We start from the raw sequence: 17,330 nt of genomic DNA, 5'->3' as shown, positions 1-17,330 counted from the left end.
TGCAACGGTAACAACAAAGAATATTTGCGATGTTTATGGAGATGTATTGAAGGTCAACAAGTGTCAACGTTGGTTCACAAGGTTTGCTGCCGGTGATTATGATCTCTCTGGCAGGCCTCGAAGCGGACGACCAGTTGAATTTGATAATGACACCCTAAAATCTTTAGTGGAAGCTGATCCAAAATTAAGTATACAAGAATTATCGAGAAGCCTTGGGTCCACATGGTCAACTATACAATGGCACTTACACGAAATGGGAAAGGCATATAGGCAAGGAATATGGGTACCGCATCAATTATCTGAGACCAACGAGAATGTTCGTCGATCAATTTGCACTTGATTGCTATCCAGATTTCGTAGAGATTCATTTCTTAGCAGAATCGTTACCGGAGATGAAAAATGGATTCTTTATGATAACATAAAGCGCTCCAAGCAATGGCTTTCTGCAAATCAAACCGCAATATCAACCCCTAAACCTAGCTTATCACTAAGAAAGGTGTTACTGTGTAATGTCCTCGGTCGCCGAGGAGTGTATCGTATCTCCTGCCCGATATATGTCCGTGACCAGGCAACATTTCTGTAAAGACTGGCGAACCGAGTTATTGCTCAACCTAATATTAAAATTTGATCGGTTATCCCGGCGACGACCACGCTTCCGTGTTTCGTTACGCTTTTACTCCTTTTTTTTTTGGGAACCTTCTAATATTTCATAATACCTTTACTATACTATCCTCTCTCCTCTCCTTTCCCACCTTCCGCCTTTCGGAATAGAAATCTAGGTGCCGGCGTGATATTAAATTCGTGGTTTTCGGGAGAACCCGGGCGCATCGGAAATTGCGCCAAGCGAGATCGCCGACGAATTGAAGTTTATAACTAAATATTATACAGGGTGTTTCGTTTCTCTCGTCCACTTTTCTCTTCCTTACATTTTGCTGGCGCAAAAAGATGCACGAGGAAAAATTGTGATACGTGTTCTTTCGCTTCAACGTGGTTTTTCTTCGATTTTCCAAGATCCCGGACGATTTTTAATTATGTCTATCAGCGTACGATTGTAACTGATAAGAAATGCATTTTAAATATATCATCATCTCCTCTTAAGTATATTTTAAATGTGTCTACAACTTTGACAAAAATCCACTTTCACCGATGTATTGCAGCAAAAGTTAATTTATAAACCTTGTGGAAAAAATAATATTATTAAACATTATTGAAAATAATATTAGTCAACGTGTTAACGAAGCATCACTGGAAAGGACTTCGTTCTAGCTGATACGGCTTTAGTGCACGAAGTCTGACATATTTTCATAATACAACTGAAAAGGAGGGTGAAACTGTATGAAAAAAATACTTTAAAACTGCGAGTTTTATTGCTTTACGAAACACGAAGCTCGATTATCGAGTTTCTGTTGCTATTTATTAAAATCTTGTTGACTGTCTACCTTTCGAAATCGCTGAGTGACCAAACTAATTCGTTCTTTCCCATTTTCCAATGAAATTAACCAACGAATATGCTTCCCTAGAGTTTTCTTAGGGCGTGGGAGGTAAATTAGTGGCGGATAGTTTTGGCAATGGATCAATTTTCATCTCGGCCAGACCAATGAAACGACCGTTTCGGCCGCCGTAGTATCACCATCGCAGAGCTAATACGAATTTCCATAACTGTTGGACGATGTTATCCCAACTACGCGTATAACTATATGTAACAGAAGCGGTTTCACCGGCAACTATGGAAACCCGTTCGACCATGGGAGTCTGCACAAAGTAGACGCGCTCAGTTTTACCCTGTATAAATCATCCGCAAACAGAACGCCATCTCGCTTCAAGGGATTCTATTCCACGCAAATTCACCCTCCCGGAACATATTCGATCGTCGCGTCGCGTCGGCTCGAAGCAAGTATCAATTATCAACCTAAGACTTGTGCGAAAGCTTCGCACACACTGGTTCGCATAACCGTTTCAACCCGTTGTAAAGAAATATCCGTGGACCGGTCACGCTGCAACGAGAACTAGACCGTGGATCTTTATGGGAAATAAAAATTCTCTGGATCGATTGCAAGACACAGGATCTCTGTAGACAGTTGTCCCTTTCTTTTTTTTTTTTAATCATTTCAATGAGTTACGATAGTGCAACAGTGTCTTTAAATTCGCATTCGAATTTGTCGCACTCGATATGTAATTTTCCATAATGTAATTTGCAGGCTGTAACCGGTGCTCATTTCATTATCTCGACGAAGCATTATCGAGATTAATTCGTTCGTATATTTATTCACTCTGTTAAAATTCTAGCCAACGCCCGCTTTAGAATAACTTCAGGAAGTGAAATGTTGCTTTTAGAAGCGCGATAAAATACATTCTCGCAGCGGTATTAAAATACAGTACAACGAACGAAATAATGAAGGTTGTACTTTTGTGAAAATTTGTATGCGCGCCGGTCGTGCGCGAACATCGCTATAGCAACGATTCGAAGTATTTGTTTCCGGGACCCCGTGTCATCTACGGCGCGGCGCGAACTTCAATGGTGATCACACTACATTAACCCTGTATCGATCTTCGCCGTTCGAGAATTTTATTATCGTCGCAACTACGCCGGTATCGCCTTTGAATTTCATTTCAGAAATATTCCTGCTCCGGGCATTTTTTGCCCGAGCAAATATTTCCAGCGTTGTACCCTCGCCGCGCGTAACCGTCCGACAAAATATTATTTTAGCCGCGAAAACAAATCGACCCGTAAAAAGTACCGCAAGGAAAACCGAACACGCTCTCGCCTTAATGCTTTCAATTTATCGAAACAAATTTAACACGAGTAAAACAAAGAGATTGGAAAAAAGTGGAGGCGGCGGGGGTGGGGGTGGAATCGATGGATCGAGCGGCTCGCAGAAATTTCAATTGGCGAGAGAAAATCGAGCGCGGAGGATCTCTCTGTCCGCTCGAGGAGAGGAACGGCGCAGCGCAAGTTCAAAGTGTAACAAATTTTTGCGAACGCGAAGCCCGCCGATAAATCCAACTACCGCGAAGTACGAGTTACCGGCGTTCAACCGGCAGAATTTACAGCGGAAACGTCTATTAAAATAATAGGCAAACGCGTCGCGAATCCGCGCGAATTCCGCGCGAGTGGGAGAACGACCACTGGCGCGAACTTCCACGATCGTCTTTTAGAGCGGACATTAAACCGCGATTACGAGAAATGACGATCCAGGAACGTTCGCCCGAAAGTTTCTCCCCGCTTTAAAACCACTCTCGTAATCGATTACGATACAGTTCCACCTTGACGATCCGCGTTTTATGGATCGTCGCCATTTTTACGGAATTCTGCAAGACGCTCTAACCCCTTTTAGTAGGTTCGAATTTATTTCGAGATCTCTCGCGGAAAACTTTACCTTCATCCGCCCCGTATTTTCTGCTCAAAGACCACGCTATTTTTTATTAACGAACTACAGGCACTGCTATTCTCACGCGTTCTTTATTAACAAGTGAGCTCCTATTTCGATAGCGATTTATTTTTAATACAGTAGGCAATCTGTAGAAAATATAAGCGTACAGTACAAGGCGTGTCGAGGGAAACGGACGATTTTCAAATGGATGGTACGAAGCAGGTGGAGGGGGTGGAGACTTGAGTAGGATTGGCCGAGTTAGGCTGAGCCAGTGTCGCCAGATGAGGAGAGAAAATGAGTCGCATGAAAATGTGAACTTTCTAATTTCACAGGAACGGACAATAATCGTAAAGATACGTAATTTATTCGAAAACGAAGATTTTCATAGAGCGGAATAATTTTCCACGCTTCCGACCCTCGCCAGAGAGTTTCTAGTGCTCTATTCGACGACTGAAAAAGCACACCCCGTCTAAAGCAAATTGATCGCAAATACCGCAATTCGGTAGACGCCGTCTGCTCCGCTGCCACGATTCGCTTTACACAATTATTAGGCAAACAACGGGGGGAAAAGCGCGAATACTTCAATCAACGAACTTACAGAGCCTGAAACATTCAACGCTGCGGTAGCGGCGATATTTTGTTGACTTTCGAGTCAGCGCCGTGTGCTCCTGAATTAGTCAGCAGCGATCGAAACATGTTATTGGCCGAGACCAATGAAAGCCGTCGGTGAAAAAAATTGTTCGATCTCGAGCGAGCCGATCGCTAATAATTCCGACCGACTTCGACTCAAAACTATTGGTCGGAGACCGTTGATCATTAGACTGCGGATTCTGCGTATTTTTGACAGAAATACAAACGCGGTACGAACATTAAAAGAATTTATTTCTAACGGGAGAGACGAATTCCTATTTGGTTCCTGCGTCTTGCAATTAATGCAAGCAACTTTTATCTTTCTCTTTGTCGCGACGCATCGACGAAAAACGGGAGAAAATAAAAGAATTTGTATCGCAAGATTCCACAGGAAAAACCATCGCCTGAGATCGCGTTAAATTTCGTTGAAATTCTCGGAAAAATGTGAAATTTCTACGAAAAAAGAAATGATCAAGGTAAAAGCCGTGGATTCGCGCCGGTTTACGAGGAAACTCCCGAAGGAAGAGAAACCATAAAATACCGAGGCTGTTTCGTGGCCCTGTAATTATGCGCAAATGGGCCGCTTCGTAATTAATATTCTTTTCTTCGAGCCACACACGTTCGCCCCGTTGTTCACCGGCCGCGCAACAATACACGGCGCCCTTTTCTAATGTTTCCTACCGTGTGAGACAACCGGTCGTTTTCTTTTTTTTTTTTTTTTTCGGGGCCACGGTGAAAGGAAAACGCGTGTACACACGGTAACTGCTTTTTAATTCTGCCTGAGAGCCCGGCAACAGCATCAACCTGTCTCCCGAACGAACGACAAGAAACGTGCAGCGCGAACTTTCGTTGCAGTCGTCGTCCCGCCTTGCCTCGGCTCGCTTCGTCGTCGAGAAAAAGTATTATTAACGAGATACGGTGACTGGCTGAACGTACTCTAAGTGGATCGAAAATAATGTAGAGCACTCGTTGCCCGGGCCCTGTCTCATAAATATCAGAAGGGAGCTTCAGGGATGTGTCTTCGAACGCATTATCCTGCGCCCTTGCCCGTTCGCGCCGATGAATCAAAATGATCGAAATTGAATTTTGCGCGTTCATGGCTCGCGGTGCTTCGACATTCGGTAGACTGGAATACCGCTTCAAGTCCTTAAAAAATTAAACCGCTACTGAAGAACATATCGTTTCGCAAATATTGTTACCTTGTTAGGTGTACGAGATAGCCCTCGCAGACAATCAGTTGCAACTTCATTTTCGATCCGAATCGTGTAGCCAGCAATTCGCATTTGTTCGTTGGTTATTTCGAGGCACGGCAGACCGCTTCAAATAAGAATTAAACAATTTCAAAAGGGTCCGAGCAAGATGGTGAAAAGAGACCGCGCTTCCAGAACCTTACATAAGACCCGGAAAGAAAAACTGCAACATGTTTAATGAATCTAACCACGAAAGAGCTCATGCTTCCAGTGCAGCATGCGATGCTGCCGTTGGTAAAAACTCTTCCAAAAAGTGACGTAAAACCGACGCGGTAGCAACTTGTACCATTTTAGTAGTTCGCTCTTGCTACGCTCGAGGTATTTGCTGGAATACCTAAAAAATTTTTTTAGAGTTTCCTGCTCGATAAAGGAGCATTTTGTAATAGTAAATTACAGTGCGTTCGAAACTTTTAGTGGCGTAAGGGACACGAGGTTCAGCCCTAGCTATCTTTGTACATATACAATAAGTTCTCGATAAATGTCACCGACACGGGTCTTGCCAGCGTCGTGTATATGTAGTGGGGATAATTCAACGACGTTTATCATCCAGACCTTGGCGACATATATAGGGAAATCGCTGTACTGATGTATGCTTCAAGAAGACAAACATAGGTTACGAAGTACATAAAGAATTATTTTGCAAAAGACGTAGAAAATGATATTGAGGTCCCCAGAGGATCCTGCAATGGCTTCAACGGTTGAACAAACGTGACACGTTCGAGAAAAAATTTCGGGGCTAGCACAGAGTAAACATCTCTGCATGGACCTAGCATGTTTATGTTCATCCGAGTTGCCGTAAAAATCCTCCCCCGACCAGCTCACGACCCCCTTGTTAGCCGGAGTAATTTCGAGACATCTGTAAAGAAAATCCACGTTTCCAGGGTCTGAAGTTCGACCATCTGTTTACCAGACGCGAACACTCTCTCTCGCAGACACCAGCCAACCCATCAAAACAGTGACCGTCCGAAGGGGATCCGGTTGCCCCAGAATGCCCCGGGATTTTCAAGCGTTTGCCACCTCACGACCGTTCCTTCGGACGCGAACCGTTCCAAGTAGCTGAAGAAGCTGACCCGAGGAGTCAGCTAACCGAAGATAAATAAGGGAGACGTAAAAAACGCGACTCAAATCTACTGCCACCGGGAGACAAATTGCGGAAACGCCTGACTCAAATTCGGGGCCATTTAAATCCACAGCGTATCCAAAATGTCTGCCTGGCACACTTGGCTTTGATCATTTCATCTTTTGCCAAGCGTCTCCTAAGATTTGGTGAATTTTATATTCAACGATTACTTCTATTTCTATTTTATGCAGGACAATACGTCAATCAAGCGTTTCCTTGAATTGAGTGAATTTTATATTCGTACTTTGCTATATTTTTATTATATGTAAAACAATCGGTCGTACGTAAGAGATTTTTAATAAGCTGAACTAATACGCATCGAAGCTCTTGAATTTTTTGAATCCGTTCTACTACCATTTTTATTGTAAATTCAGTTCAATCATAACTTAAGGAATTATTCTCACCCTGTAAAGATGCAGACACACAGCAACGAAAGCTATATACGTGCATGATATTCGTCCGTGCTCTACTTGCGAACTTAAAATCGACGCTAGTTTGAACGACGTCCGATTTTTCGGCAAATCGTAAACTGGTAAACTTTCGGGCAGGCAATCGCCTAATCGGGGATCGTATATAGGTCACGCGGGAGTGTGAACAAACATTCCGTGGAGCGTGGCAGAAATTTTACTTTCTCGTTCGGACAATAAGCCCTGATTAACGCGTGTGTCTGGAGGGGTCGGTCGGTCCGAATCGGAGTGGCTCTTCCCGTTAATTCGAGGCTCGGAGAAATCGAGGGAAACGAGGAAATCGGCGAACGAGCCGGCGCAAAATGGTGGTGGGAAAAGTCAAAATCTCATTTCTGAATTACATCGTCGTCGTCGTCGGCGTGCACCGGCGCGGAAACTTCGGAGAGCAGAAAAATTGTGATTCGTTTTCCCCCGGTGGCCGAAGATGCGCGACGCCACTGTCCAGCCCCCTTTGCGGGGGTGTGCGAGCCCAGCAAAAAAATGGTGAGATTCGTTAAGCATATTACACGGCCGTGAAACTCGATTAAAAGCTTCGCGCACGTGTGTGTGTGTGCGCGTGTCCGGCCCGCTAACTCGCGTCACGGAAACTAACGTTGCAAACAGAACTTTTTCCAGATATCCACGTAACGAACGAACGTGGGATCGGTAATTTTTCGACGTTTAGCAACGCTGCCCCGGCCGGATTGAATTTATAGCAATCGATACTCCCACTCGCAAGGTCGAGAGAATTGTTTTTGTATCGACGCGCTACGGATATGTTTAGCCCAATTTACTGTTCGCGTGGATTCGTTTGCAGAAACTTGTTCTCTTTATTATTCACTGCGTCACGCCGCGCTAAAGTTTATAGTTTATAGAAATTTATCTCGCCGTTTTCACCTATTGATTATTCGTTTTTAAAGCCGAATAATTTCACGACTTTTGCGGGCAAAGTTTGTTTAACGTTGTCTGCCATATTTATTTCTTACGATCAGACTAGAAATCTAAACTAGAAATAAAAATGATGTGTATAAGCTGTACAAAACATGGGCCAAATAGAAATTTCATTCTCTCTTTAGGATAGGATAGGATAGGATAGGATAGAAGATAGGATAGGATAGAGGATAGGATAGGAGAGAGGATAGGATAGGATAGAGGATAGAGGATAGAGGATAGAGGATAGAGGATAGGATAGGATAGGATAGGATAAAATCCGCGGGCTTACTCGTGGTACACATTGCAGTAGAATATTGTTCAATACAAACTCTAAATATTACCACCAATATCTTTGGTCGAATAAATAAAAATTTCTTGTAATAAATAAATTCGATCAAATAATGTACAGCTCAGTGAAACAGCGAATGGCCACAGCGGCAGTGAACGTCTCGAAGATGAACAAACATAATTCATCGAAAGAGAAAAGACTGAAAGAACACAATCAGGACACGGTCAATATAAATTGCGAACGTCGAAATTTATTATTCCGTGCGCTTTGCAACCAATTTCATTGCTTTGCGCCATTTTCGTTAGCCGCCGGTTTCGCTCGAATGTAAACTATTTGCAAGCGTTTTGTGCGCGCTCGAACATAAATGATTTACTTAAACAATTCGCGTTTGTTAGGCGCGTGTTCATTGAACTCGTTATAACCCCGCGCGATTGCAAACAGCAACAGAAAACCTTGGTAAAAAGAGCCTAGAAACGCGGACGTAAAACGCACGCACAAAAAGGTAACGGAACGGTCTCTTGGGGGAAACTCGAACTATCGAACAACAAAAAAAAAACAACAATAAAAAAGCCATGAATAGAAACGTGAAATACGGCGACGTTTTAATTCGTTCGCGGATGAATAATTTCGAAAGAGAATCGACGCAACGCGACCGGCAAACAACGAAATCTGTCGCGTGTAATTTGTAAATTCAAATGGCCGACGAAAGAAATATACGGGCAAAAAGAGGATTTGGTGACGCCGCTGGCAGACAGATAGACCGCGTTTCGATTTAACGAATGATTGGATGGCCGAACACGATCGGACGGTATCGGTCTTTTTCGCCGAAAATTTGAAAGATTCCCGTCCCGACGGAGTGCACTTTCTTTGGCACGCTGCTCGAAAGTTCCATCTTTCGTCGGGCCGCGCTCGAAATCTCTTGGCCGTCGCCATTTTTGCTTACTCGAAATCCTTTCAACTTCTAATTGGTCCTCGAAGTGCTCTCCTGGAAATAATTACGCCGCAAGGCGAGCGACTTAACAACTTAATAAGTCTAGATCCGAGAATTTTTTCTTACTGTTTCTTCAAGTGCAACTTCGTGTCGCGGTTTCGCTGTCTCCGATCCTTGCGCAAAGCGAAATCGTTCGAGTTGAGATTCAACATAATAAATCCTCGAGTTCATTGTACATCGCAACGTTGAAAATTTTTATGATCACACTCCAGAGATCTTTGTGCAAAATGAAAAGTTCGTGCGTCAATTGCGAGACACAGGAGCTAAAGGTAAATGTATATTTTTCATTAATAATTGTAATACGTCCCCATGATTCGTCTAGAACATTCGTTATTCAATTTACACACTTTCCGTGTACCGTCGAAAATTAAAATCTACCTTCGTTATGCCGAAACATCGTTGCCAGAGAACTCGTTAACGAAGTACAGCAGCAATTTTAAATATTTGGTATCATTCGAATTTCGAGCATTCGAATATCCACAGCGATGAGACGCGCTGCAGTTTTCAATCTACATTAACAAAATTAAAAGCATATATAACAAAAAAAAGCCTGGCTCTTTGTTATTACACCGATGTCCGCCGAAATTGATGAATGGCAAAAAATTCGATCGGAACGGATTTAAAACCTGTCCCAGCGAAATCTTTCTTAACGGAGCAACATGGCGTCTGAGACACCGCGCGCTTTTCAACGAATTTCCAAATTCCGAATAGACGGGCCCAATTTCCAATATTCCCTGTTTAAATAATCATTAAACACCGACAATTCTCGCCTCGAATTAAGGCTGTATTCATTAATACTGTCGCCGATAGTATTAGGTTTGTTGCCTATGAAATGTCCGATTCTAGAATGCAAATCTTACAAAATGTTCTGATCAGGAAATTGACAAAGAAAAGAGTCCGAATATTACTATAATTCCGTGTATGTATAAAACTTTCAGGTACGAAGCTAATCCCTAATATCCTATGTTCAATTTTAATCTAGATGCCTAATTTTTTTTATTTTTACATAAATATTATTTTAACCTCAACCAATGCGACTGCCGTGTACTCCTTTTATTATACTTTACTAGTACACTTTAATTTTGTTGAATTCTGTAGATCTTATTTCGCGTTGACCGATAAACACGAAAATATGGTAAACAAGTTCTAGAGAATTCACCAAAATTAAACTGGAAATATCTCTTAAATTAATCATTTTTCGACACACATAGATTAATATGTTTTAACAGCGAACAACGAACTGCGTCGAATAGTGCACAGAAAAATATACGTTTCTACTTTTAAAAAATGGAGGTGACCTTGAACTCAACTTTAAACACGCATAACTTTTAAACCAGTGAATTCCTCGCGTTGAAACTTCGATTTTTCGCATTTTCTCATCAAGATCTACAGAACCATATAAAAAAAGTTAAAAATTTATGGGTTGCCAATGTGAAGCTTAACCTGGTCCTCTTTATACCAACAAATTATGTGCTAATATGTACTGGACCACCCTGTACGTATGGAAGAGTAACATATTGACGATAGCATCATGCGATTTTTTATGAAAATGCGTTGATTAATTAACTTGAATAAACGGAGATAACATTCTCATAAACGAAGAACGCGAATGGCCAAAAAGATTCAATTTTGTACCGTAATTCGATCAAGAATAGGGTCATTTGGAAAAAAGTTGCGTTTTTGAAATGGTGCTGTTAAAAATCGGACGTTTCATACGCGACAACCTAATATGTATATCGATGGCCGTTTTACCTTTTACGAGGGTCGTTGCGGACAGAACGACGAAAAACAGGATCAGCCTCATCGTCGACAGTTTGATTCCGTGGTCCTTCATGGTCGGTGCTCGAGAGTCCGCTACAGGAACATAGACGAACACACACCGGGCACGATAGAACGTATGTAAACACAGGGGTCCGCTCTCATACGAATGCGAACGTGCTTCCGTTGCACCGAGACGAAATGGCGAACCAAAAAAAAAAAAACCAACAACAACAACACAACAAACAGTCGGTTCACGGTCTACCGGCACTTGTGCACTGCGTTTTGAACCGTGACGTAGGCGTCGGGATCGTGTCCACCGTAGAAGCGAATATCGATCGATCGGTCGATCGACGTCGTCTAACCTCTTTTAGGAGGTATCCACAAAGTGCGTGCGTACGCGTGTATCACCACCGTATATCTCTCCGTGGTTTCACTGTAAAAACCGGGCCGTAGGTTTCGTCACAGAAGCGTAACAAGTTTCGCCGCGAGCGATCGCCGTCCGTGAATCTAACTCCTCGGACTCGGAGGAACGCCGGACGTTCGCGCGCGCGCTCGTTCCGCAGACGGCCGTGTTTTAAAAACTCGAATGTTAATCGAGACCGCGCCGAAATCACGGTCGAACACTCGTCGCGCGCGCGCGCTCGCTCGCGTTCGATAGATTGATCACGATCGACAACAAACAGTCACGGTTGATCGACAGGTCGCGCACCGACCGCGGCTCTGACGACGCGCGAATCGAATCGAATCGAATCGAATCGAACGTAATATTTCGAACACGGTGACCGTTGCCCCCGGCCTGCTCCTCGACTGTCACGAGACACGGGACGATATATTTCCCGTCGGTCCGTTTTCCGCGCACCACCGCCGATGGCTCGAGGCTCTCCAGTTTCGACTGTCGCCGTTTTCCACACTTTTTCCTGGGCGCAACACGCGCGGCTGTCACCGTATCGGTATCCAATAACCGGCGACGTCGCACGAGCAACACAAGTTCACGATCAACACACTTCCGAGGGATCGAGCGGAGAGAGAAAGAGTGTCGCGCGAATAGGAGCCGGAGAGACACGCACACCGTACACCGTTGTATCGCGAGTCCCGGTCGTAACAGGTGAACTGTCAGGCTGCACACCGGTCGCCGATTTTCACCGAATATTCCCGAACAGAGGGAATGATCTGACGCGAGCGAATACGCGTGTTGTCGTTCCTCTGGACACCCGTCGGCGTCAACGAATCATCCCTTTTCCTCGCCGGTTCCCGTGCACGTTTTACTCCTGGTCCGTGGCAATGGTAACCACCTCGCAGAGAAAACTGTCGTCGTACGACGAACGACACAACTGGCGTCTCCTTTCCGTCGGAGCGAGGCTTTTACGCTCTTAATACGTATCACTTTCAAATCGACAGGAGACCGACCAGGAATCGCGTACAGAACTCGCCACAACTTCGGATCGCGGGACGAAGAAATAAAACTCGCACGTACCGCCGCACACCTACGCGGGAGTGTGAACACTGTGGAGTTGCTCGGAAGGGAAGGAGGCCTCTGCCCCCGCAGAGATCCACGGAGATTGCCGAGCGGCGCCGACCGCGCACGAACCCACGGCCGACCAGCATCCCGACTGCACCTCCCAACCCCTAGCGGCTGCCACGGCGAGCGCAGTGCGCACGCAAAGCACTTGACACGATGAGAATGAGAAGAACAACGCAGATGCGGAAAATCGACGGAAAACGTCGTCAAGATACCACAGATCCTCGCGTTCCACCCCTTGAACCGATTATTTCGATCGTGCCAACCGACCACCGCGGGCTTCTTACGTTTTCGGGACGCGCGCAAGGTCGCGGGCAACCCTCCCGTTTCCCTCCGTGCAGCTTTCGAAGGCGCACGCTCTTTGTCCGCGCTCTTTATCACCACCGCCGGATGGTATCATTGCAAAAAGCTTGATACGATCTTCGGTTTATCTTTAACACTAGGTTTACGTCACAATGACGGGTTCTAATTTTTTTAATTTAAAATTATTAAGATTCTAAGGATGCATACATGAGACATTATTTAGCAAATTTATTTCTTTGGGTATACAGGGTCATCCGTTTTTAAACGGCCAAACGTCAACCAGCCATAGAGGACCCCAAATGGAACAACTTTCACCCCTAACTCTTTTTTTGATTCGAAGTTATTTCATTCAGTCTCCACGGCGTGCCCCATATCAAAAAAACCAAGATCCAAAGGTCATACAAAAAAGTTGACTTAATAAAAAAGATGCCCCTATTTATTTTAAACCAAACATAGGAAAAATCATCAAGATACATAATTGCAGTCCTAATATATTTAATCTTAAGTGAACGCAGAAAATGACGGGTTTTTGCAATTATCTAAAAATCAAGACCGAATCAAAAAAAGTGTTAGGGGTGAAAGTTGTTCCATTTAGGGTCCTCTATAGCTGGTTGACGTTTGGCCGTTTAAAAACGGATGACACTGTATATTATTTTTAAAATATTGCTAAAAATGTGGGTAGCACGTTCTTGTTATTTTTATAAAGTAAGGTAGAGTAGTCATTTTTAGTGCTCCGTAAACCTAGTGTTAAGGGGGGATTCTCGTGGAACAGCCTCGAAAAAACTTTTCTCACACAAATCGAATGCTGTCTAGTATTGTAAACTACACCTACTCGCTTTCGTCATAAATGCGTAAAATCCTGGAACACGCTGGAAAACAAGAAAATTAAATGCAATATAATTATCACTGCTGTTATTTCACCCTTTGCACTCGAAGCTATTTTAGCTCTAAAACGAAACATTTCTTCCGACCTAGAATATTGCCCTTCTATATGTATATTTCTTTCATGTTGTACATACGAAAATGGTGCAACTTACTCGTACTATACCGAAATGTTTAGTAATTTATTAAATACAAACAAATTTAATAATGTAAAAAATATTTGGAATAATAATACAGCAATTTTTAGTGGCGTCTTACAGTCGCCATTCGAGTGCTAAGGGTTAATATTGCTTGACGAATTTAATAATTCCAGATCATTTTTATCTCCACAGTACTCCGATTATGAGAACTTTAATGCAAAATATTCGGTACGGGGATTCATGTAGAAAAATGAACAACGTACTCTGGTATAAAATCCTGCGTATTTTATAACAAAGGGAGGCCGTAGAAAATATTTACGGAAATATGAACATGATTAAAACTAAGGGTTCGATTTAATTCCAGGTACTGACCTGAGGGTTCATCCTCCGAATGAAGGAATTATGTCGTGATAAGTATTGCAAGCTCGAAAAATTGATATTTTTAAAGCTGTAAACGTTTTTATTTTGCAGGCTGTTCACTTTTAATGCTGTAGCTTTAGCATGACGGGAAAGCAGGGGATTATCTGTTCCTTCATATTTTATACACACGTATCATGTCACAGGATTATCTTACCATCAAGCTTCACTAGCGAAATGTCGGAGTCGCGTCGTAAAATACAAAATGCTTGTGAAATAGTTAGACCATGAACAGATATTTTCGAGAAAGAAATTCGACGCAGACCCACTTTTTTACGGGTTGTACCATCAGATTGAAGACCTCGTTATAAACTCTTGTGAAGCTTGTCCCAACAATTATTTTTGTCCAGAGATCAATACCTTAAAAGTCCTTTAACGTTGCAGATCGAAAATAATTAATTTAACGAGATTATTTAGTGAAATTATCTATTAATAATGCTGTTAGAATGAGTGAAAGAATCAGAGATTTGAATTCCTATAAGGTTCCCATACGGAGTCGCGTATTCTTGCGACACCCAGTATGTAAACTAATTCAACATCTGCCGCACATACGTGCACACTTGTGGCACAGAGTTTTGTTTCATCTAGCATCTCGCATACTTAATAAATATATTATATCACGCACGACAGAAATTTAAGACCTCAAAGTATAATTAATAATTTGATACTTGTGTGGTAACTTCTGACGAAAATATTTCTTTTTCAATTTTTACCTAACTCCAATCACCCGCAGACTTATTAAAAATTGGAAGTATGCAATTTTCTACTCACTCTGCAATTTTCTTGTCGCGCTTGTTAATAGATTAACAATTCCGTGACACGATCCGCCCAAAATTTAATTACAGCAGACTCGTTAAAATTAAACAAACATTGGCCAGCTCATGCTCTAATTTTCAAGTAAAATATAATGAAACAGTAACGCGGCCACATTATAATAATATATTTATTTATGTATGTATTGTAGAAATGTTGTTATGCTTCTAATTAATTTTATTCGGCGAAGTAAATGTTAAATACAAATGAAAAGGCCGTATTATCATTAAATTTTCCGTCATTTATGTTCAGGACAGTAAAGTTATTATTTATGAAAGTGAATTTTCTTTAGTTCCACTTTTTAGAATTAAAATAACGAGGTAATGAGAGGTCGCAAAGTTCATTAGGCGATTTGATTCGTCTTAAAAGATACAATTTCGCATAAAGCTAGAACTAATATTCGAGTTAAGACTGTTGTATGCTATACAGTTTGCTTTGCTCTACATATATGCTCACAGGAATATAGGAAACATAATCCATGAACGTTGCTCGGGACAAGCCGTGAAGACCTAATTAGCCTGTTCTGCCCATCCGTTCTGTATATTTAGGATATTCCAATGAAAAGTCAAGTCTGAAAATTAATCGCGATTTTTATAAAATATGAATCTGCGATCTCCAAAAATTATTTACTTCTTCTGAAGTGAAAAATGGAAGACGATAAGGTTCTCATATAATTTTTTGTTCGTTTCCTCAAATAAATTAGCGATTAATTACATTTTCGTTGTAGCAAGCACCGCTATCATAAGATCGGGACACGAGCTTCTACAACGTCATTAAAATAATTCCACGAAATTTAGCGACAGTGTTCGTACTAGCGCAACGTTGAAAGTACTCCTCTTCACCGTTATTATTTATGAGAGCAATTTTCTTCTCGACAAACGAGAATCGATAAGCGCTATGGCGGAACTCGTTCCCCGTTTTGCAGGCTTAGAGGAAACTTCAATTATCCAAATTATATTTTTGGAGAAGCATAGGTCCGGTTTGTTCAAATACGAATCTTTAAATTAAATCTCTGAAAAAGACCGCGTCTGTAATTTACGTACATGCAAAGTATGCTAAAATTTTAAAAAATGCTTATAATCCTAATAATGAGAAAAAACGGACAGCAACATTCCCAATTGGAATAATCCCAAAAATGTTAGTGTTTTTTTAAAATCGACTTCACAGTTCTTCTAAAAAATATACAAAAATTGAAATTGATAAGCAGTGTCGCTTCTAAAAATTTCCATAATTAAAAGAAAAGAAATTGTATTTAAAAAGTGGTCTTGTCGAACCGACCGCGACATCGTGCAAGAGTTCACTTGATAGCGATGTAACCTTCGGTACCACGCAGCCATAAGTCATGAGAACCGACATATCGGAAACAGCGAAAGAATGCTCGAAATTTATATCGAAAATCTTTACTCATAGAAAATCAATTCTGCAAGGGAACCGGCGAAAAGCTACTTTTCAGTTCGAAATAGAAAATCATTAAACTAAATACGGTGCAAAAGATAATTACTAAATAAATAATAATCAAACGCTGTGCGGTTTACTGTATCTTTGGTATTTAAATTTTACATTTACAATTCGATTTTGGAGATATTCTCGACATTTCAAAAAATTCTGAACGAGTTATTTACGGAAGCGAACTTGGAAAACCCGAAATCGTGATTGAATAAGAATATCGGAAATCCCGAAATTTCGAATGCCCCATACACGTTACCGAGCACACTTTGATGCGAATGGAGACCGACTTGTAACATTTTCAGATTACTTCAATTATCCAAATTGAAATTGAAAGCGTCGAATATTCCCGGACGCGCGTAGCTGTTCCACAATACCGTAGCCAGAAAAAAACAGGACTGTCCAACTGCCCTACTCGATAATGCTTTTACAACGAAGCTCTTTTTAATCGTGTGGGCGTTGCTTCTATCATAATTACGGCGGGGAGTTCACGTGATTACGATCTGCGTAAGTACACAAAATCGTCAAGCGAAACGGCTTTAATCGTGTTCGGCGACATTTATATTTCGATTGGAACGTCGTCGTAAAACGTTTAACAAACTAAATAAATTTCTGTTCGAGTCCTGTTTTTGTGGCCGGCTTCGAAACACACGGATTTGCATAGACATTCGCGGCGTATTTATGGGTTTCAGTATCGAGCGCACGAGTTTGCGCATAATTATCTGGCGCAACTAGTCCGCGGTTCTACAGGATGATTCACCTAACTTTGATCGCTCTCACAGAGATAGTCAGGTGATTTGTTTTCCCGGGCGAAGCGCCTCGTATGGTAGCACACGTTTCAGTCTCCCATTATTGCGTACAGTCGAATCAAAAAATGATACACCGCGTATACTTACACATCGCACAGCGTGAACCAGCGACAAACAGCAGCCGAACTTCTGCGGATAGAAAACTATTATTTAAACGATTTTTATTTATCATCTTTGACCAACGCTGGAAGAGGGAACAGAGATTCTCAA

At 42.1% G+C, this 17,330-nt stretch overlaps 1 protein-coding gene across 2 annotated transcripts in view; it reads right to left on the bottom strand.

The window, feature by feature from the left end:
• Positions 1 to 12,642, bottom strand: part of Sns (sticks and stones) — a 495,626-nt gene extending 482,984 nt beyond the window's left edge. The window contains exon 1 of one of the 2 annotated variants that reach the window (XM_076791467.1): positions 10,783 to 12,642. In XM_076791467.1, coding sequence (XP_076647582.1) covers positions 10,783 to 10,864 — 82 coding nt within the window. In that variant the 5' untranslated portion in view covers positions 10,865 to 12,642. The remainder of the gene's footprint in view (positions 1 to 10,782) is intronic. The other variant, XM_076791466.1, reaches the window with a different exon arrangement.
• Between the last annotated feature and the right edge of the window lie 4,688 nt (positions 12,643 to 17,330).

The sequence above is a fragment of the Halictus rubicundus genome, chromosome 8, assembly GCF_050948215.1.
Source record: "Halictus rubicundus isolate RS-2024b chromosome 8, iyHalRubi1_principal, whole genome shotgun sequence".
In the NCBI taxonomy this organism is placed as follows: domain Eukaryota; kingdom Metazoa; phylum Arthropoda; class Insecta; order Hymenoptera; family Halictidae; genus Halictus; species Halictus rubicundus.
This window is presented reverse-complemented; position numbering and strand designations above follow the sequence as displayed.